Raw genomic sequence first — 21749 nt, 5'->3', positions numbered from 1 at the left:
GCTCTCGTTTTGGGATTTCAGCTCCTCATACTGCAGCAGTGCTGCTGCATTCTTTGGGCTTCTAAACCATATCCTGGGAATGCCCCTATGGATGATCTTTGTTGGGATGGGTGGGAGCTGAGCTGAGTATTCCTCAAGCAAGCAAGCTGTGTGTTCCTCTGTGCGTTTTCAAGCCTGTGGTTTCACAAGGAACGCACAGAACCTCCCGGTTCCGTAATGCTTTGCCTTCAGCCTGCATTTGATAGATGGCATTGGCAGGTCGTGCCTTTTCTTCCTGGCTGCTCGGGCCGGATCCCCATTGTTCTGCATGCCGTGTCCAGTTGCTCTTTGTTTAACCTGGCACCGTCCCTCCCTCGAGAGCCAGAAGCGTAAGGAAAATCCTTACTGAGTGTCCCTGCTGTGTGCTGCTGGGATGCTGGCTGCTGAAACACCAGGGATCCTCGTTGCTCCCCATCCGCATCCTTCGTTAGCAAACGTTTTATGGTGGCTGTAAACCCACCTGGTGTGGGGCTTAAATCACAGAGTGCCTTGAGCCTTTGGGATCCACAGTGAGGCCATGGGGCTCTCGTTGCCTTACGTTGTACATTGCTTTCTGCTAGCTGTTCCAAAGCACCTTTAGGAAAATGCAGATTTCACTCCTTAAAAACCAGCAGTAAGATGCGCTGACAAGCTGAGGGATGTGGGGTACCCCTTGGGCTTGCTGGGCAGCAATTCCTGACTTCCTTTCTTTCTTTTTCCCCATTGTTATTTAGAACCTGAGACAACTGACACTGGCAGCCGCGTGACAAGGAGCAGCTTTCCCCAGGAAGAAGCCGTGCTGCTCTGTGGGGCTGTCAGCTGAATTCTGACAGCTCCAGACCCTGCTTGCCCTCTCTGCTGTGATTTTGCCATCCCAGACCAAACGCCATCCACTCCCCTCCTCGACTGGAGGCCGTGTGTGAATCACAGCTGCACTGCTCAAGGGCTACGACTTCTTTTTCTCCCTCCCCTCCTCCCCCTTCTCGTACAGCTGCTCATCAGAGCAAACGCACCAAGATGTCTAAAAAGCAAAACCCGAAAGGTAAGATGCATGTGGATATGCTATAATCAAATGTCAATAAACAGCACGATTGATTCCAAAGTTATCAATTAGGAGAGGGGTTAATTGCTTCTGCTGTACTCCTCTCCAGGCTGCTGGCGACGCTTGACAGCTTCTTGTCACCATCTTGGTGACATCGTATAACCTGTTGGGTTTTGTGACATTTGTAGCAGCGTTTCAGTTGTCCAGCTGGACAGCTCTGATTCTGGACTTGCTGCATATATTAATACTGCCCCATTTTCACTGTCAGAAAGCGGCAGAAAAGAAATATTTTCAGTAGTTCAGCAGCACCCGTGCAGGTTCTCCCTTTTCTGCTGTTTCACATTGAAGACAAAGCTGTTCTTGCAGCAAGCAGCTCAGTGCAGAGAGCCCTTGTTTGCTGCACGTGAGACATTAATTCTAAAGTGTGGGGAGGGGGAGAGGTAGGGGTTATGAAGGTTATGGTTGTCTTTTTATTTGCACTGACTACTAATTAATAATTTAAGGCGAGTGCTTTGACAATCCGTGTCCTCTGCCTCGAGAGAAGCGCTTTTGTTCTCGGTAGATTTTTGCCTCTCGCAGCTCTGGCACAGAAATGGTGCCTACCTGAGCAGCACTGCTGTCCTTTGACATCCAGCTCCATGCGTGGTTCGAAGCAATTAGCAGCACTTATGGAAATTACTGTATAGGATAATTTTGCAGTTATTTTTAAAATGCTGCATCCGTGCTTTTGGAAGCCTCAACGCAAGCCGTTAGGAAATTGTCTTCTCTCTGCTGCTGGAAATGGAGCCCAGCAATTGTTGTCAGCGAATGCATGGGGAGAAAAGCAACAGGGTGGTGGGGAATAGAGGGAAGTCTGCAGGAGGCAGCAGGGAACCCTGCGGGGCTGGCATTGCTGGGTTTCTGAGGCCAGGAGGGCACCGGGGCTGTCAGCATTTGATGCTGCAGGCTGAAGCCCTGGTGTGCTCAGCAGATGTCATGCAGGCCCTGTGCAGGTAAGGAGTGTCTTCTCAGTTTCTCTGGAAGCCAAACAAAACCCCTTTGCTGTGTAACAAAGGAGCAGTGAGGAGTGCTGAGAGGTGAGAGGGTTGCTTTCAATAATGCAGCAGTTGTGAAAGCAAATCAGGAGCCCACCTGCTGCTGTTGCATGAGAGCGCTGCGGAACAAGGTGAGCATCTGAGCTGCTCAGGAGGGTGTCGGTGAGGTTTGGGAGGTGGGTGTGGAATTTGGGCATGGATGCAGTGCAGCCCTTGGGCTCTTCCTTCTCCGTATACATCAAGGGGGCATCGCTGTTGGTGAAAAATTGCCCTGCGTGAACTTGGGGAGGGGAAAATGTCACAGGGAGCCTGCACAGGTGTGGTGTGGGGGAAGTTCTGTTTTAACCTCATCCTTCATCTGACAGTGTGCCATTCAAGTGGAAGCTCTGCAGAATCCCAGCTCTGTGTAATGCTGCTTCCTCAGCCTTTGGCTGGGAGAGGGAATCCGAGAACTGTCAGAGTTGGAAAGGACATGTGCAGACCCTCAGTCCGACCCTGTGCTAAAGCAGGATGCACAAAAAAGCATCGGGAGGGCTTGGATCTCTCGGGGAAGGAGACCCCCACGTCTCTGGGGGTCAGGTTTGGACTTAGAGCCGCAATGAATGCTTGGGCCATTCGGATCTATTTACAACAACAGCAGTAACGTGGCATTTCTTGTCTAGACAAAGCCCCGAGGTGCAGCTGCCACCTCCTTGGGCTCCCTCTGAAGCACAGTGACCACACCACAGGGTGTTAAAATAGTTCCTGCAGCAGCTGATGGAGGCACTGAGCCCCAGCTCTGAATTGGACGCAGTGATGGGGTGAGTGCAGTTTGTGAGCCAGATGGACCCCCTCGTGCATCTTAATGTGCTCTGTGGGGAAGGAGGGGCTTAGAGGCATGTGTGGTGGTGGTGTCTGTGCTCCTGGATCATAGGGAAAGAGGGAGGATGCTGGAAAGTCCTGCAGGGGCCTTGATCTGTGCTGGTTTGTATCTCAGTGTTAATTTCTGCTCAGCGGGTAGCGATACACTCCTGGTTTTGTAAGCTAAATGATTTGTTTCTATGTTCAGTCCTGCAGTGGCAAACAGGAGTCAGGACGACCCAGAATGGGCAGGGCTGTCCTAGGCTGCTGGGTTCCTGATGTCCCAGGAAACAGAACGGGTATTTCTTGGGCTGTTTTTGCACACCTTTCACGTAGGAGTGACTGATTAGTGGAGTTACAGGAGAAGGAAACTGAAGTGAGCAGGCAGTGTGGTGCTGGGCAGGGCAGATTCTTCTTGGCAGCTTTGGTGCTTCTGTTGAGGAGAAGCAATTTATGAAACAGTGCCAAAGCACAGAAGTAAATGATGTGGGATGAGTGATTTCTTGCCCCCTCCTTTTTCTGGGAGCTGCAGTTATGAGCACAGAAGCAATTAGGACCACGGTTCTGGAGTTACTGCATCGCATCCGCAGGGCAGCGCTGTGTGTTTTCATGCAACAGCATCCAAATGACACGGCGTTCCGTGCTGCCATGCACAGCCACAGCCCCACAAAGGTGTTCATTCCCCAAATCCTGAAGGCAGTGGCAGCAGCCAGACGTCTGCCCATGAGGATGGAGCATTTTAAATTCCATCCATTCCTGCAGATCTCCGCCACCGCCAGAGACCTGAGTGCCAGCAGCCCTTCTAATGATGCTCGGGAGCACTCCTGGGCAGCATCACATGAACACAGTGAAGTCTCCGTTGCATAATTTTTGCATGATCAACGTTTTAGCTGCTGGGAGGACCGTGGCTGGAAGCTGGAGCTGTGGTGGGAGTGAGGTGCTGACAGCTCCGTCTGCGAGAGCTCCAGCACAGACACAGCTGTAGGAAGGGGTAGGATTGAGCGCTGCAGCGGGGAGCTGAGCTTCATCTTCCTTGGCACCTGGGTCCTCAGTGGTTGTTCTGCAGTGAGGGTTTTGAGAAAAGATCTCTAATTCTCACTCGGTGATGGGAATCTGAGAGCCATTTACAAGATGAAGGGCCAGAAAGTTGGGAGCTCAAACTTGCGTGAGCTTCAAAAACAGGAGACAATCTCACTCATGGGGCTGAAATGGGGAAGGACGGAGCGAGGGAAGAATTTAAGCGTTCATCTGTAGCCTAAATAAGAGCCTGACCTTTCCATCATGTTCACAATTCTGTCACTGCGTTTGGAGGCATCTCGGTTTAAATGCTACATCAATGTCTGGGAACCGCTGAAGTCAATGGTGTGTCTCAAAACTGCGTGTGAGTAATTTGGAGGAGGTGAGGGAAGGGACGTGAATCAGCAGCTCGGGGTGGTGGCCCACCAGAGCGGGCTGCTGGATGCATTTCCTTCCCCAAAATCCCAAATTTAGATGCTTGGGCCTTTGGCACGTGAGGTGATCCCGGGGCAGGGATGGCAGGGAGTGAATCTGTTGCTGGAGGCTGGCTCTGCTCTGGTGTCTATCTGGAAGATTAGCATTGCCCCGAGGATGGGAGCTGGTGGGGAGCGTGAGCTGCTCAGTCTCCAGAGCCATTCATCAGTCTGGTTGCCTTCTTGTATCTCCAGGTGGGGGAGGTTGGTAATGTGCTGCTGAGGGGATCATTAGTTCTTTGTTGCTGGGCTCACAGAGGGATTGATACAGAAATGTGAGGGTGCAACCGGCCTGCTTTGGTAATGGTTTATGTCACATCAGCCCTGCTAGGGCTGTGTTTGCTTCTTTGTGGCTTGGTCTGCAACTGGCTTGAAGCAGAGCGGCAGCTGAAGCAGTTTCATTGGCTCCCTGTAACGTGGCGGGAGGAACAGAATCTGTCCTTTAATTAAGGTTGGGGCACTGTGTGCTTTGCTCTCAGCAGCTAATTGCCCTCTGTTTGGTAGAACTGCCCAGCAAGCGCTGTAACCACTGGAGCTGACCATACTCTCCAGATGTCTCCCAGCACCTGAACGTTCCGACGTGAGTTTCCCATCTCCTTTGTCTTCACAGATCCATCCGGGTTCATTTTCGATGTGCAGTCCAACACTGTGATGGCCCAAGGAGGAACCTTTGAAAACATGAAGGAGAAGGTAAGTGCATCTCGGGGGAATTCAGCTTGCCATTTTAGTACTGTGTCTTTATCTGCTGTCAGAGGTTAAATATGCTTCTGTCTGAGAGCTAACTGTGCTTCTTTCAGAAGAAGAATTTTATTCAGGCTAAATCATTCTGGCATATGAAAGTTTGATAAGGAAGGGCATCGGTTAAGGTGTTCAAACTGCTTGCGCAGGGCTGCAATGTGAGGTAGAGCAAATGCTTCACCTGTCGACCTCTTCTCTTCCCTCCAGATCAACGCAGTGCGTGCCATAGTCCCAAACAGGAGCAACAATGAGATTGTCCTCGTGCTCCAGCATTTTGACAACTGCGTGGACAAAACAGTGCAAGCATTTATGGAAGGTAACTGCAGTGGGCTGCTGGACTCTGTCATAGAGTCGTAGGATCATAGAATGGCCTGGGTTGAAAAGGACCACAATGATCACGTATCACGTAGTTTCAACCCCCCCTGCTGCGTGCAGGGTCTCCAACCAGCAGACCAGGCTGCCCAGAGCCACATCCAGCCTGGCCTTGAATGCCTGCAGGGATGGGGCATCCACAGCCTCCCTGGGCAACCTGGGTGCATCACCAGCCTCTGAGTAAAAAGCTTTCTCCTAATATCTAACCCCTGTCTCAGTTGAAAACCATTTCCTCTTGTCCTGTGGCTATCCACCCAGTAAACACCCATTCCCCCTCCTGTTTATATATACGAGCTCCCTTCAAGAACTGGAAGGCCACAGTGAGGTCTCCCTGGTGCCTTCTCCAGGCTAAACAAACCCAGTTCCCTCAACCGTTCTTCACAGGAGAGGTGCTCCAGCCCTCTGGTCATCTCAGTGGCCCTCACTCATACCTGCTGTGTTTGTGGGCCTTCAGGAGCTCCTGCAGCAGGGTCAGAGTGCAGCACATACCCCACATGGCGAGCAGCTTGTGGAGCTTCTCAGCTCACCCACACATGCCCTCCACGGCTCACAGACGGTTCTCTTCCAACTCTTTGTTGATGTTTGTCCAACTCGAGGTTAAGGCAGAGATGAGGACTTGATAACTCTTTAGGTAATGGGGGTTAGATACTCAATTACAGAAACTCTCACTCATGTGTACAAAGCAGGGAACGTCTTCAGCTTCATTTTTTCTGCTGTTTGTACTTTGAAACCCAGATGGGTTTTGAAATACTTTGGAGTGCTAACTGGATTTTGTGACCTCAGAGAAGGTGGCTCTTGCTGTTGGCACTGCATGTGTGCCATCCTCACTGCTCATCACTGCTTTTTCTTTCAGGTAACGCCAGTGAAGTATTGAAGGAATGGACTGTGACAGGCAAAAAAAAGGTAACACTTCTAAATACACCTTGCAAATGCAGTTGTCTGTTTTTTTAATATTATTATTATTATTTCTTTGAGGATGAGGGAGAGCATAAATCGAGACTGCCTGCCGTTCTCTGCCTTCCTGGTAATTTTGATGAGATGAGAAGCCAGAGAGCAAACGTGTTCTGCACCGTTCTGTGCATGCATGCACACTGCTGGCAGCAGAGCAGACTGCCAGAGATGATTGCTGTGTTACCAGGCACCTCGCTGCTAAGAGCAGGGATTTTGCATGGGGCCTTCGTTGCAAGCTAACCCCTAACATCATGTCTGCACTCGGTTTCGTTGTCAGAGACATTGTGTTGGGCTGAAAAAAGCTTCTAGACTTACAGCCCTTGCAATAGCTTTTGTTTTGCTGACCCTCTGCAGGACTCCTAATCCACACACCCAGCCCCACGCTGAAGTAAATCTTTCTCAGGTCCGTTTGCTGCAGCAGAGCTCCGTAATTCACTGCTCAGATGGTTGTGCCGTTCCATTTTTCATCGGTAACCTTTGGAGCTGAACAGTTGCATTTAATGCTGAGCTCTGTGGAAATATTTCTGTGTCATGTAGGCTTCCCTGCCCAGCTCTGTGCTCAGACCTCTGCGAAACGGTTAAAGGAAGATTTGCAAAGTTTTTCAGAACTTGATATTATAATGTCCAAATCCACCAGGACAGGAAGAAAATCATAATTATTCAAAAGGACTCCTTTGAATACTTAAAAAGCACCAGGATAAAATAGAGAGGGGAGGAATGTGACCGAAGAGCCGTGTGCTGGGGATCGAGGGAATTGCTGTCAGAGCGAGGGCTAGGGCAGCACCCCGAGGGGAGTGGGGCAGCCCCCCACAGCCCCACTGTTCCCACAGCCCTGGCTGTGCTCGCTGGCACACCGTTGGAGGGGATAATGAGTTTGCTCGTCGTTAATGCCTCTATATCTGTCCTCATTGTTGAATGAATCCCTCCTGCTGTTAACAGGATCAACAACAGGGCTGGCTGAAAAGGCATTTAATTCAGCTACTTTCAGGCGGTAAGCACAAGCTTAATTTTCCCTTCAGGAATTAAAGCTTAACGTTTTTATTTTTCTTTCTTTCTCTCTCTCTCTGTGGTGTGGATGCCTAATCCTCAGAACAAGAAGAAGAAAACCAAACCAAAACCGCAAGCCGAGGCGAACCCTGGCCCCGCAGACCCCAGGAAATTGGTGTCCACTGAAGAGGAGCAGTCAGCAAACTCGGAGAAGGGGGGAATTAACGGTTTCCATGTCAACGGCTGTGCCCATGACACGGAGTCGGTGGACTCGCTCAGCGAAGGGCTGGATGCGCTTTCAATTGATGCCAGAGAGCTGGAGGATTGCGAGGCCTCAGTGCCAGACATGCCTGAGAGAACAGGTTAGTCCCCAGAAGAAGCGGCAGGAGGCTCCCGCTGGGTGTTTAAAAAGCAGAGGAGCTGCCTCTCGCCTTTTGTGTCCCCCCTTTGACCGGGGTCAGCTTTGAGAGCTGATTTGTTTGTATGGTCCTCCAGGAAAGGGCAGCTCACCCCGAGCTTTGATTTCTGCTTGTGGTCCTAAAGGGCTGGTGAGCGTTCTGCTGTCCTCTGTGTGTGTCATCATCATCCCCCCCCCCCCTTCACACCAGTGTGCTTTGCTCTGGCAGTGCCTCGACTAGAGAATGGAATAGCAGACCTCGACACCAAATCTCTCACCATGCACCCTGCCCAGAGCCCTTCGTCTCTCAGACAGCGTCCTGATCAGCACAGCGCCAGCAGGTCCGGCTCCAGACCCACGGCCCCCACCTCCCTGCCTGCTGTGCGCCTGGACAACGTCGCCTTCTCACCTGCAAACAAGAAGCTGGGTAAGGCCCCCGGGTCTGCACCCTCCCTTGTGTCACGGCGGGTTGCCAGCAGCCAAATTCTCACCACCTCATCCGCTGCGTTGCTGACGGACAGCGCTGAGGCAGGCTGGACGTTGATTTTAATACAAGCTAACACACTTCTTATTATCTGGCCTCTAACTTGCACTCTGCTCCTCCTCTTCCCCGTGCACAGCAGGAATCTTGACAGCAGTTTAGATGTAGTGCCTGGAGCAGCAAACCCGTATGTGTGAGAAGGCAGGGCGGGAGGCAGCCTCGCTGCATACGCTTAGCCCATTCTTCTCTGCTCCCTCGCAGAGCCTTTGGGTTCTTTCTCATCTGTTGTGCGAACGTGTCAAGAGGACAGTAGTTGGGACCAGCCCTGTTACAAGAAGTGACAGCCTCCTGTTACCCGTGGTTTTTTTCTCTTTCGTGTGCTTTCTCTTACAATAACAAGAGGGGACAGGAGGACCTGAGACAGGTGGTGAATTGTGGTTGTTGTGCTTAGCTCATGAGGTGAGGCGGTGGCTGTGCCCCTAACCCAAAGCAACTCGGATGCATTTGGTTACTGTTGTGAATTTGAAACTGTAGAGAGATGTCCCTGCTCGCAGAATGAAGTCCTTCAAGCTCTGGGAGAGCTTTCCTCGGTGGAAAGCCTGCAGAACTTCTGCTGAACCGAGTGCCTCTGTAATGGGGGAGGGAAAGGAGGTATTAAAACCAAGCAGGACATAGTTTAAAAGTAAGAGGGAAAGCGTTCTCCTGATTTCCCCTGCTGGGAGGATTTAGCAGTGTGATTGACATGGCTGTTTAAGTTCTCTCTGTCTCTTGGTAGGTTCTAATATTGAAAAATCAGTGAAGGATCTCCAGCGCTGCACCGTCTCACTGGCTCGGTACCGGGTGGTGGTGAAAGAGGAAATGGACGCTTCCATTAAGAAGATGAAGCAGGTATTTGCTGAGCTGCAGAGTAGGTAAGTGAAATGTAGGAACGGATCCAGATGTGTTGAGGATTAAGATCAATGAATTCAGAATAAAACTTCAGTTCTCCAGTCAGGCTAATGACAAGCTTGTGTTTGCCCTGCTGGCCGAGCACCGTTTGTCAGCGCTTGAGAGCTCAGCGTGTCGTCAGGAATTAAGCCCATGTCTGAAGGCCTGTGCTGTGCAATTTGTAGAGGCTTTTTGCAGGCAGCTGTGCAAAGCCTGCGTTGGAGCTCACTGCCCACATGCAGCAGGAGCTCCGTGCCCCATTCAGGGCTTTGTTGTCCATCCGGCTCCTTGGCAAACTTTGATTCTGTGTCTGCGTGAGGCAGTTAACGTGGCCTTCCTGAAGTCCTGTTAAGCACAGAGGGTGGGAGGAACTCACTGGGTAACGTGCTGCTAGGTGGGTGCTGGCGTTGGCTGTGCTGGGAGCAGAGAGTGCAGCAGTCTGTGTCTCTTCAAAACAAACATTTGTATTTGAAATCTGCAAATTTGGGTTGCAGACAGCGTGGAAGAGCAGGCTCCTTCTGAAGGTACACACGCACACAGTAATGATCATACTGCAGAGCGCTGCTTCTCCGTTTTTAAACCAAGCTTTGAATACAGTGCACAGTGTTCCCTCCAGGTGCACTCAGGTCTTTTTAATTACCATTTTCATTGCTTTGGGTAAGCACTTCACAGTGACATTCCCAAAGTCCTGACACCAGATGCACTCGATGCCTTGGCTGATTGGATCTGTTAGTGAGAAATTGTTCTTGGTTATACAAACACGACTGCATTTGATAAAGAAGTGTAAGAAACTGCACAGAGAGTTCCCTGCTGATCTCATCGTCTCCAAACTCGCTGAGGGTGCGCTCACTCCCCCTGCCCAGCTCTCTGATGATGTTCAGGAGCTCTGGTCCCAGCACTGACCCTCGAGGGGGCACCACACATCACTGGTCTCCATCTGGACACTGAGCCCTCGGCCACCGCTCTCTGGGTACAAAATCGTATCCAGCTGAGCAGTCTGCCCATCTTTCCAGTTTGGAGAGAAGGATTTTATGGCAGGCTGCGTCAAAGTCCAGATAGATGACATCAGTGGCTCTTCCCTTGTCTGCTGACTCAGTTGCGCTGTCATTTTTACGGTCAGGCAGGACCTGCCCTTGGTAAAGCTATGCTGCTCATCCCCTATCACCTCCCTCTCTTCCGCGTGCCTCAGCATTGCTGCCAGGAGCATCTGCCCCATGATCTCCCCCAGCTCAGAGGTGAGGCTGACAATTCAGTGGTTCCCTGCCTCATCCTTTCCACCCTTCCTAGCAATGGGTCTGACATTGCTTTTCTTCCAGTCACCAGGGACTTCACCTTACCAAGGGTGCCTTGGTGGCTGCGTCAGCCACCTCCCTCAGTTCCTTTTGCCAGAAGTGAGTAATATTTGACAGGTAACTAAAACGCTGATATCGCACCGCAGGATTAAAGCAGATATTTGGCAGTCTTGCAGATCCGTGTCAGAAGTGATCTGCATCTGCAAACTGCGTGGCCTCCAAGGCAGGAGTGCATAGTGGCGGTGATACGGAGCTGGCTGTGCTCCGAAGCCTTTTAGCAAACCTTGTTGATCCGTGTGACGCTTTCTCTTTGTGTGCCTGCTGGGGTTGAACTTTGCCACCAGGAAGTGCTCTCCTGAAGTGGAATGCTGCCCTGCATTTAAGTTCAGCGTGCTGAAAGTAGTGACAGGAGGTGTTTCTGGCTGACTTTTGACCTTAAAGAAGAGCGGACCCCCATGGTTGGGGGTGTCTGTTTGCCCTCAGCTGCATTCTTATTCTTTTTTATGCTCGTGACCTCCACGGCACAGAGCTCCCAGCTTCCCTCTCTTGTGTTGTTGCAGTGGTGGGAATTTACCCTGCCAATAGCTGAGGGTTCTGGAGGGGATTTACCCCTCAGGAGCTGAGACATCTGTAGTCCTAACTTGATTAGAGTATTACACCGTACTTTGTTAGTGGTTTTGTCCTACTGAATGGCAACTGGTGCTGCTTCAGTATCATGTCCACATGCAGTAGGGCTGATTGTTTTTTGTCGACCTCTCAGTGCATTTACAGTAAAATCTGTGAAATCCCGTCCTCAGGATGGAAAATGTCACTGCTTTGGGTCTGTGTGAGCGCTGCTTTGCCCTTTGCCTCGCCGCTATCGGCTCCGCACCTCTCACGTCACGTTCCCGAAGGTGAAAGAGCCTCATGTGGCCCTGGGCACAGGAGGATGTGTGGATCCGCCTGGCGTGGGGCCACCAGAGCCTCCCTTGGCAAATGCCACGCACCGTTGGCCACGGCTCTGCAGAGTGCAGCCTGCTTTCCTTATCCCAAAAATGACGCAGTTGAGCTGAAACAGAAATTGTACAGTCACATTTTCTTCCCCCAGCTCCCTTTGCGACCCGGAGAATAATTAGTGTATTTTTAAAGCCTATGACACAAGTCAGGACCCAATAGCTAAATCCTCTTGCTGAATCATAGCTCCAACTGGCTTTCTACCAAAGGAAAACCTGATTTAAAGGCAGGTTTGTTCATCTGAGACAGGGCATTAGTAGCAAAGTGCAGACTGTTTTCGCTTGTGTGTCACAAACGTGCTTCAGGTGTCCTTTGAACCAGCAAGGCTTCCGCAGGTTTGGACCTTCATCTTCTCTCTCCTGGCAGCGTGCTGGTGCAGGCAGAAGTGAGGGTGAGGGGGCTCTAATGCTGCACCATGATCTCCAAAATCCATCCTGAGCAGAGGATGTCGATTCCTGCTCTGTAGGATTTGGAGGTGGTCGGGTTACTTGAATGAGGGAGTCCCAACAGCCCTGAATTCCCAGCATGTTTTTCTGTCTGCGCTGCAGAAAGCACCCTGAGCCTTCGTGGGTGCAGAGGGGACGTTCAGCTTCAGTGCTTCCACGGGCACGGGGCTGTATTGAGGTTTGTCACTGCTGCAGTGTGGGGCTTAAAGGTGGCAGCTGCCCTGCAGGCAGCCCTCGGGACTGCTGCGCAGAGCCTGACCTCAAAGCTGGCATCGTGCTCATGCGTACAGCATCTTGCAGGGGCCGCTGGGCTGCAGGTATCTCTCCTGACAGCAGCTCACAACCAAGCGCTCAGTGCTGCTTCGGTCCTCAGCAGGTCTCAGTTCACCTCCTTCCCCTTTTTCTTCCTCCCCAAGCGTGCTTTGTCCAAGCTCAGTCTCTCAGATTTATGTGGTCTTGTCCCAGCACACAGCAGCCCAGGACTGAGCGCATTCCTGAGCGGATCTGGCAGCTGGAGGGCGGTGTGCTCAGCTATGGGAGGCTGCCGGGGTCTGATCGAGCTGCTCCTCACGCCAACATCAGGCACAGCAACATGACCTCTGTTCCTCAGCCAGCCCAACTGTAAAATTGGGTAAAGGACTCCAGCTGAGCTCCGCTGAGTAAATTAAATGACAAAGGGACGCGGGCTGTAATCTTTTGTCAAGGTTCCTGCTGGTTTGCTTGCAGGAGAAAGCCCCAAACAGCCCGCATAAAGCTCGTATAAAGCAGGCGTTGCTCCTGTCAGAGCCAGGGATGTGTGTGTGTGTGTGCGTGTGTGTGTGTGTGTATGCATTCAGGGAGGAGGTGATAGGGGTAGGTGCAGCACAGCTAGCTCAAGTTCATCAAGGCAGTGCTGTATCCGCATTGGGATCCTGCCTGCTTAGCTCCTCACAGAATATATGGGCATCTCTCTGTGGGATGGGCATCTCCCCACCCCCTGCCCCTTGCTCCATGCTGCTGAGCCACACGGGAGACAGCTGGAAGGAAGGTGAAGCCTTATTAGTGTCGCTTCTGACACACGCCGTTGTATTTGTGCAGTTGGGCCGCGACTGCCTGACCTGGCTCAGGCCCCCGCTGTGCTACGAGCAGAAACAATCCCTGCCCTGAAAAGGCAGATGGACAGAGAGCCGTAAATCAACAGAAGCTGCCAAATGTCAAAGCTGCTGTTCAGAGGGAGTTGTTCAAATTGATCCTGCTTCAGTCCTCTCTGACACGCAGAGGAGTGGGAGCGGTGGTTGGAGTTTGCCTTTCAGATGCCCTATGGTTTACGAGGAGAAATATTCCTCCCTGTTTTCAAGCAGACTGTTCTCACTGAAAAGCCCGTGGCCTGAGTTGGAGGGCTGGTGTTACGCTGTGTCTGCATGGAAAACCTTGTAAAGCTAACAGGCAAAGGGAAGACTGGGCTTTTGTATTAGGAAAACAGAAGGGAAGCTCGTTGATAGGCAGGATGCTGAATGCACTTGAGCTGCTGGGGGAAGCACAGACTCAGGGCCAAGGACGTTGCAGGAGCAGTGTGGAAGCACAAAAGCATCTGCAGGAAGGGTGAATATGAGGGTCTGGGTTTGTTTCTGCAAGGAACAAAGCTGAAGCCAGCACCTGCCTCTGTGCTGTGAGTGTTTTCTCTCCTGCCGTTGCAACCTGAGTCTCGGTGGGTAGTGGTACAACTCTGCTTGCACAGAGGCTGCAGCCACAATGCCTGGGGGAATTGTGGTCTCATGGCAACAGCCACGTTCAGAGCCTGCTGAGTTTCCTGTGGTGCACCTTGGGTGCTCTCAGGTGGCTGAAAAATCCTCAGGCTTCAAGAGATGGGTGCGTGGTGGGGGCTGTGCCCACTGCGTGCTCCCTCAGCCCTTTTGGATGTGCCCTGCCCTGAAGTGCTGCAGAACGCTAGAATTCGGGTTCCAGGGCTGGCAGACAGTTTAGTGCATTGGAATAAGCTAAGAGTGAAGCACTGCAATCAGGTGCCTTCACCGTGTCGCTCCTGAGAGGCTGCTGCCCACCCCCAGTGCTGTGGGTCCTGCTTGTGGCTTGAGCATTCTGAGCAACTCTGCAAGCATTGCACCATGGCTTTCCTCTGCAATAAAGCCCAGAGCTGTGCAGCTGCTGCTTCTCTCCCCTCACCTCTGACTTTATCAGAGCACGGTGACCACACACCCAGCAGGTTTTTAGAAATGCAGCGAGGTGCTGACTGAAGCTGTGGTGCCAGCAGAGCTCAGAACCAAGGCTCCTGCTGCCCTCTGTTGGTCCCTGCTCATGGCTGGCCTACCCAGAAACCCACCGTGCTTCTGCTGTGGGATTCTGTGGTCCCCTTTGGTGTTAAATCCTTTCTCTGTGTTCTTCCCCAGCCTCATGGATCGCGAGGTGGCGTTGCTGGCTGAGATGGACAAAGTGAAGGCAGAAGCAAGTAAGGCTCCCTCCTCCCACTGAGCACCCAGCCTGTAGATCTGCAGGTGGTGCTGTGCTCTAGAGACAGCCCCATTGGAAGCAGATTTTTCTCCCTTGTTTCCTTTTCTTTCTGTGTAGAGCACTGTGTATTTGGGAACAGACAAAACAGTACGCCATGCATACTGGGACTGGATTTTGCAGTTTGAGGCCTTTGTTCTGTGCCTGCATGAGAGGGTGGGATGAGCTGTGCTCTCCTAAAGGCACTGCTGAACGTTTTGGCGTTCCTGGGGAGCTGGCAAGGGTGCTCACAGCACCAACAGCACTGCACCCTGCAGCCCAGGGGACGTGGGAAGGCACTCAGCAGCTAAAACAGCACGTGGTGCCCGCTTCAAGCTCAGGTTCAGTCTAGAGACATACACAGCTGAAGGAGGGTGATGCTGGGGCTGCTGTGCAGCTGGCGCAGCACTGACAGGGGGAACCTGCTGCTTACCAATGAGGGGCCAGGCTGGGGCTGCTCCAGCCTCAGAGCTGTGCTTTGTTCTGCAGTGGAGATCCTGATGAGCCGGCAGAAGAAGGCAGAGGCCCTGAAGAAGTTGACCGACGTGGCAGTGAGGATGTCAGAGGAGCAGCTGGTCGAGCTCCGAGCTGATATCAAGGTGAGCTTTTCTCCTGCTTCTGCTCCTGCTTCGTCTCACCCAAACCCTCTGCACGTTTTTGTAACCACCCGGGTTTCAGAAGAGCAAGTTTTGGTGCGGCGTCTTTTCCAAATTCGCCGCTGCTGCTCTCTGCAGCCGTGCAGAAGGGCACAAATTCATCCTGAATCTTAACTTTGGATACGTGGTTTGCAAAATACCAACAAACGATCATCCAAACGTTAACCCCTTGGTGCCTGCACTTCAACCTTTGGCCGCTGTGCGTTGGCACTGAGCTGGGAACGTGGCAACGCCACAGCTTTGTCGTCAGCAGAGTGCTGAGAGCCTCCCATGGTGCAGGCTGACCTCTGCCTTTCCACCCAGCTCACAGAGCCTGCCCGCTGTGCAGAAGCTGCTTTTATATTCCATAAAACACTTTTATATGCCAGAAACCACCTCTGCTCTCTGGCACGCCGGCTCCTGCCTGCAAGAGGTCAGCACAAAGTTGTGTGAAGGATCAATTAAGCTCCAGCTTGAGAATCCAGCTGCTGGTGCTGCAGTTCAGGGCAGTTCCCATCCCTGAGCAGGGTTGGTGCTGCTGAGGAGTTCTGCTTCTATCTACATCCTGAGCAGTGCTGGAGCCACCGTGGGACTGAAACAACCCGAGTGAAGCTGGTGGAAGTCATGCAGAAACCTTTTCCTCATTTCTCAAGTCCCTGCAGCCGTCTGCCTTTTCAGCCAAGGCTTTTTTTCCAGCAGCACCTGCCTCAGATATCTGTTACTAGCCCCAAACTGGAGACTTCTGTCTCCATTCCTGTGCTCTGGTTGGGTGCAGGGATTGGAATTAACATGTGTGTGTTCTCTTTTCCTTGCAGCACTTTGTAAGCGAGCGCAAGTATGATGAGGAGCTGGGCAGAGTGGCACGGTTTACGTGTGACATTGATGCATTGAAGAAGAGCATTGCTGCCTTTGGGCAAGGTGAGCAGGGAGGGCCGGGCAGCCGAGGCCTCGCCATCACGAAAACTCCCTGTGTTCTCCCCAGATGGGAGAGCAGCAGCCTGGGAGGGGGCTGTGCTGGGTGCTCTGTTTCTCCCGCGCAGTGGGGGAGGATTGGTCTTTGGGGTTCCCCGTTCTTTGGCCATGGGGGCCGTTCTCCTTCCTTCTCTGGTCCCAAGCTTTCGCACAGTCCGCAAAACCAAACCCAAATCTCACCAGGAAAAGCTCTGCTATCCCTTCACGCCTTCAGCTCCAGCCGTGAGCTGCTCCAACAGTTCTGCCCCAGGATCCCAACAGAGGTTGAAGGGTGAGCAGTCAGGACCCCCGCACACACACAGCGCACATTTTGGGGTCTTTCTTTTCCAGTTTCTCACCCGAAGAACAGCTACTCCACTCGCTCCCGCTGCAGCTCCGTCACAGCCGTGTCCCCAAGCAGTCCCAGCAACATCTCTGCTCCCTCCAGCCCCGCCTGTGCCTCTGCCATCAGCCTTACCACAGCGAGCAAGAAGCCCCCGTCCTCCATGGAGGCGGCCGTGGAGGGTGCAGGCAGCCCCCCCCCCCAGCCCCACCGGGAGGTACGTGTGCCCTGGGGCTGGGAGGGCTGCCACAGCCCTGCTTCTCTGCCTTTGCTTCTTGGGTGATTTTGGAGGGGTTTTGTTTTCCCGCCTTTCAGGGAGGTGTGATGGGCATGGGCTGTGAGCTCTGTATCACCTGGCAGCGCGGGGTTTTTGTTTTCCCAGCTGTCTGACGAGCAGGAGGGGCACGGGGTCTGGTGTAAACTCTGGGCTCTACATCATGTGAGACCTCAGAGGTTTTGCTTTCTCTGAGGATGGGGTGAGTGTGAGCACGCTCCATCTCCAGGCTCTGCCTCACTTTTCTGTTGGGGTTTCTGTATTCCAAACTCTGGGTAGTGAGAGGCATGGGGTTCATAGTCTGCAGGTTCTGCTTCAGCTCATACTGGCATTTGTGATTTCCAAACTCTGGGGAGTGGTAGGAGGGCACACACTTCACAAGCTCTGCTTCACATCGGCTTTGGGTGGTTTTGTTTTCCCACCTCTCTGGGGAGCAGTGAGGTGCCTCTACCATCTGTTTCCCGTGAGCTTTTGGGTTTCCAAGTTCCCCGAGGAGCAGGAGAGGTCTGAGGGCGCGCAGCCTCTGGGTTCTGATTCGCACCGCGTTTGGGCTTTTTCACTTCCCCGACTCGGAGGAGGAGCGTTGCACGAAACGCGTCGCCTCGGCGCTGCATCAGCGGGCGGCCGCAGCTCTCAGCGTGGGATCTGCCCCTCTCCCCTCTCTTTCTCTTCCAGGCTGCCCCAGGGAACAGGCGATCGGGACCACCGGCACCACCGGGCTCCCGGCCGCAGTCCCACGCCGCTCCTCCCCCGGCCAGGCGGTCCGGCGGCCCCCGGCACCGCGGCGGAGCAGCTCCGGCACTTGGCCGGCACCAGAGCAGCCCGGGCAGCCCCCACCAAGTGCAACCCCCGGAGCCCGGAGCTGCGGCCGGAGCTGCTGCCACGCACAGCAAAGGGCTCCCGCAGCGCAAGCCCCGCGCCAGCCGCCAGGAGGGAGCCAGCTCCTGAGGTTTCCCCACTTTTGCCCTAAGGGGATGAGACTGTAGGAAGCTCCTAGCTAGAGATATTAACAAAGGAAAGTTTACACTTCTCAGTTCTTGTGCCATTATTTTTTTTTTTCTTTCCTTCTCTTTCTCTGACGTCTGCTTTGTGTTCTTCTCTCACCTACTGCACCTCCACCCGGGCTCGGGGCCCCTTTGCTGCTGTCACTGTTGCCTTTTTCTTTCCCCTCTAGAAAATCTCCATGGCTCTGATGTCACTGTAGGCACAGGGGGCCCAAACGCAGCCCCCAGCCTCTTTGTCCCCACTGCCCTGACCCTGGGGTCTCACATTGAAGGAACGACCCCAGGACAGCCCAGCCCTCGTGCTGGCAACGAGGACAAGTGCTGCAAAATGGGAGCAGGGGGCAATTTGAAGGAGCCAGGAGGGGTTTGTGAGGGCTAAGCCCCCAACGTTGTGCCAGCAGGACCCTGTGCACACTGCACAGCGTGTTCTTCTCTGGTTTATGTAGAGGGGAAAACTCTTTGTTCAATTCACCTCCCTCTCTGTCCAGACCCACCCTAAATTAAAGAGCAATATCAATTAGCAGAGCTAATCCTAGCTGCTACCAAGCGGTGATGGCCGCTACTTAGCATTGTCCGAATAAAAGGCGATGTTCGTGTTCGTTAGTACTGTCCATTAATTAATGCTCTCTGTTCCTTGCTGCCTCCACCAGCCAGCAGTTTAGGGTGCAGTGGGGGAAAGGATCAGGCCCTCCCAGGAAGGCAGCAGGAGGGCAGGGTCAATCCTTGGGGGTGGCAGGAGGAGGGTTGGGGGGATGCAGCAAATGAGGTTCTTTTGGCTCTGCAAAACACATTCCTGGATACCATCAGCTGCTGCTTCAATGGGACATGTGAGTACAGCAACTCTGCCTTTATCAATAAAGGACTTTCAAAATATTGCCCCCACAGCTCAGGGTTTTGTGTGTCCATTTACCTCCCCTCCCTTCCCAACGAGCCACAGTTGTGAGGATAAAACACTTTTATTTGCAGGCCCACAAGCTTGGGGCCAGGGGAGGGAGAGGCCCACCCCCCTCCAGCTGAGGGGAGCCAGGAACACCTCCCCCCCCCTCTCTCCTTGTAAGGCTGGGGGGGACGTAGCAGAGCAGCCCCCTCTCCTCACTGCTGGGCCATCTTGGCTGCCTCAGTCTTGATGAGGGTGATCAGGTCCTGGTTGATGAGGAAGACGAAGCGGAGGCTGGCAATCTGCAGGTAAAGGGGGGAGGTGAGCAGGACTGGACCCCTCCTATGGCCCTGAGACCCCTCACCGCCCCCCACGCTCACCTCCACCACAGAATTGTTGTTGAGCTTCCACTTGTTGCCACCAAGCACAGGACGGCCATCGATGTAAATGGGGCGCCGGCCCTCGTTAGCGATGAAGAAGTCCCCATTGTTCTTCAGCTTGATGACGCCTTAGGGGGGCAATGCAGGGGGGAGGGGAGCACAGCTGCTGTGCCCTTGAGTTCCCCCAAACCCGCCCAGCCCTGCTCCCTACCCTGCTTGCGAGAGATCTTCCAGGCCGGTCCCTCCAACGCCAGGTCCACATCAATCTGGTTGTCCTTCGTGGCTCTGCCCAGTGTGATCTGAAGAAAGAGGAGCATAAGAAGGCTGGAGGAGCTCAGTGGGATGAGCAGAGCTCTGCTGGGGGCCTCAGCCCCCCCTCACCTCTCGAGAGCGCATGAGATACCGCACCATGCGGCCCCGCAGCACGGCCAGTGTCTGGCTGTCAAAGTCTGGGGAGTTCATGCCTGAAGGGAGAAGCAGAGAGGAGGGCTGATGAAGGGAAGGACAGATGGACAGTCAGACAGCCTCCCGCACTCAACTCTCACCTGTGATGCTGTCAACTAACACCTGCCACTTGTGCAGCTCCTGCTCCAGCTGCCGGATCTCCCGTTTCTGGCGGCGGTCAGCCACAGTCAGCTCTGGAAAAAGGGGAAAGAAAAGAGTGAGAGGGGAACACACCCCCACCCCCCGCCAAGTCAGACTGCTTGGATTCCACTGAGCAGTGGGGTGCAGGCTGAACTCACCATGCTCCAGCACATCATCCCGCACATCCCTGCAGAGGAGGAGGAGGATCAGAGAATACCATCTGGAGCACCCCCTGCCTCCCCCCCTTAGGGCTCCCCCCAAACCTCACTTCAGCTTGCTGTCATCCAGCATGTCCTCAGCATCCGAGAAATTGAGCACTTGGTCCCCCTTGGGGAGCGGCTGCACTGGAAAGAGCAGGAGGGAAGGGAGTGCACAGGTGGGGACACACAGAGAGGGAGACACAGGAGGCACGGAGAGGGGAGCTGGGCTCACCGGTTTGGTCATCCAGAAGGTAGTACTGCTTCATGAGCTGCCAGTGCAGCTGCAGGGCCTTGGCTGTCCTGGAGGGGTAGAAGACATCGGGGTGCTTGTGGAGAAGCTCCTGGAAGGTGTCGAGTGTGGGCTGGCTCATCTGCAGAGAGGACAAAGGACACATGGCACAGAGGATGCCCACGGAAAAGCAGACGCCAGCATGAAGCCCTACCTACAACAAGCCCTGGCCCCACAGGCTCTTACCGATCCCACTTTGTTCAGCAGCTGCTCCTCAGCTTTGCTGAACAGCACCTTGCTCTGGATGGCAGCGATGGCCTCAGGGTGCAGCTGGCGCATGGCCTGGCAGGCCAACCTGAGGGGAATGCGGCATGAGAACCCCCTCTGAGGGCAGCTCTGCCCTCCAGCACCAGTCCCACACTCACTTGGAGATGATGGGGTCGTAGAGCAGCGCGTACCAGCGCTCCTGGATCTCCCGCAGGTTGAAACGGCAGCTGAACTTCACACCCAGGTGCACAGACGTGAGGTCGTTGGTCTGGAAAAGCCCTCAGATGAAAGAAAAGCTACAAATACCACCACAGCAAGAGCCTCCAGAGCACAGTGAGCCCTGGGGCCATGGGGGTTGGATCTAGGGCTTTGGGGGGGGGGGAGGGGTCAGACCTGCAGCACAGCATTGATAAGCAGGAGGTCATCAGCAGGCTTCCAGCGGCCCAGGTCCTTGGTCACCTGCAGGGGCTGTTTGCTCTTCTTCATCCGCTTGGCAAGGCTGGGGGCCGGGACGGGGCTGGGCGCCACAGGGGTGGACACAGACTTTGAGACCTGGGGAGACAGTGCGGGGTGGAGGGTCACCTCAAGGGGAAATGGAGTGACATCAAGGGAGAGGGTGGGGAGGGGTCTCCCCGAGGGCACTGGGGGTCCTCCTAAGGAATGGAGGGGGTCCCCTCCCTGAGGAACTGTGGGGTCCCCCCTGACAGCGCCTCCTCCTCAAGGGACAGCGAGTCTCCCTGGGGAGCACTGAGGGTCTCCACTCTGAAAGGTGGTGGGGGGTCACCCCAAAGGGACAGTGGGGTCCGTCAGAGCCCCCTACCGCCCCCTCTTGTCCCCCCCCTCCCCCCCCAGCCTTCCCACCCCTCACCTTCTTCTTCTCGCTGGAGGACGGCTCACTGCCCGAGCAGCGCCCCGGCTCCACGCCCCCCTTGGCCCGGCTGGAGGACTTGGCCAAGCTGCTCTCTACCAACTCATCGTCGAACTTCTTCCGCTTGATGAACCTGGGCCGAAGGAACCAGCGATGGGCCCCGTGCCCCTAACTCTCCCCCCACACACACCCTCACCCCCATCCCCCGTACCGTGAAGAGCTGCGGCGCTTCGGGACGGCTCCAGAAGCCTGGGCCGAGCCCCGTTTCGGCCCCGCCAGCGGCTCCTCGTCCTCGGAGCGACTCGCCGCACCCGACGCCATCAGAGGAGCGCTCCGGAGGGATCCTGCGCCCGTTACGGGGCCCCCGTTGGGGACCTCAGCTTCCCCGGATCCCACCGCGGCCTCACCATCCCCTCGACGGCGTCCGCCGGGAAGCCGCCATGGATAACTACTTCCGGGCGCCACCGGAAGCTCCTCTGACGTCACTGACTCTGCGACATCTTGCGGCGCCATCTTGGTTGAGGGCGGAGGTGTGCCCGAGTCATTGCGGGCACGGAGGCGACCGGAGCCCACCGGAGGGCAGAGATGGGGATGAGGACAAGGAAGGGGGCGGGGCAGGGAGTGCCACCGTTGACCCCGCACCCACG

The 21749-nt window shown here is 54.3% G+C and overlaps 2 protein-coding genes across 2 annotated transcripts; one reads left to right on the top strand and one right to left on the bottom strand.

Annotated features, from left to right (window-relative positions):
- Window positions 1-1035: 1035 nt before the first annotated feature.
- Window positions 1036-17640, top strand: SPATS2 (spermatogenesis associated serine rich 2; the record flags this gene model as incomplete). Its single annotated transcript, XM_079547751.1, has 12 exons — window positions 1036-1060; window positions 5035-5114; window positions 5370-5478; window positions 6388-6437; window positions 7576-7834; window positions 8099-8296; window positions 9126-9261; window positions 14393-14451; window positions 14979-15088; window positions 15940-16042; window positions 16427-16635; window positions 17368-17640. 12 exons carry the CDS (start codon window positions 1036-1038, stop codon window positions 17638-17640), a joined length of 1611 nt encoding a protein of 536 aa, XP_079403877.1.
- Window positions 17641-18745: 1105 nt separating this feature from the next.
- Window positions 18746-21615, bottom strand: MCRS1 (microspherule protein 1; the record flags this gene model as incomplete). Its single annotated transcript, XM_079547752.1, has 13 exons — window positions 18746-18875; window positions 18954-19081; window positions 19165-19252; window positions 19335-19417; window positions 19499-19591; window positions 19697-19725; window positions 19807-19882; window positions 19971-20109; window positions 20214-20322; window positions 20393-20502; window positions 20628-20786; window positions 21103-21235; window positions 21314-21615. The coding sequence occupies 13 exons, from the start codon at window positions 21613-21615 to the stop codon at window positions 18789-18791; spliced, it is 1536 nt and encodes a 511-aa protein (XP_079403878.1). The 3' UTR covers window positions 18746-18788.
- Window positions 21616-21749: the final 134 nt, after the last annotated feature.

Source organism: Tetrao urogallus (assembly GCF_951394365.1).
Source record: "Tetrao urogallus genome assembly, chromosome: 31".
Taxonomy (NCBI): domain Eukaryota; kingdom Metazoa; phylum Chordata; class Aves; order Galliformes; family Phasianidae; genus Tetrao; species Tetrao urogallus.
Note: the sequence above shows the minus strand (reverse complement) of the source record. Positions and strands in the feature narration are given on the sequence as shown.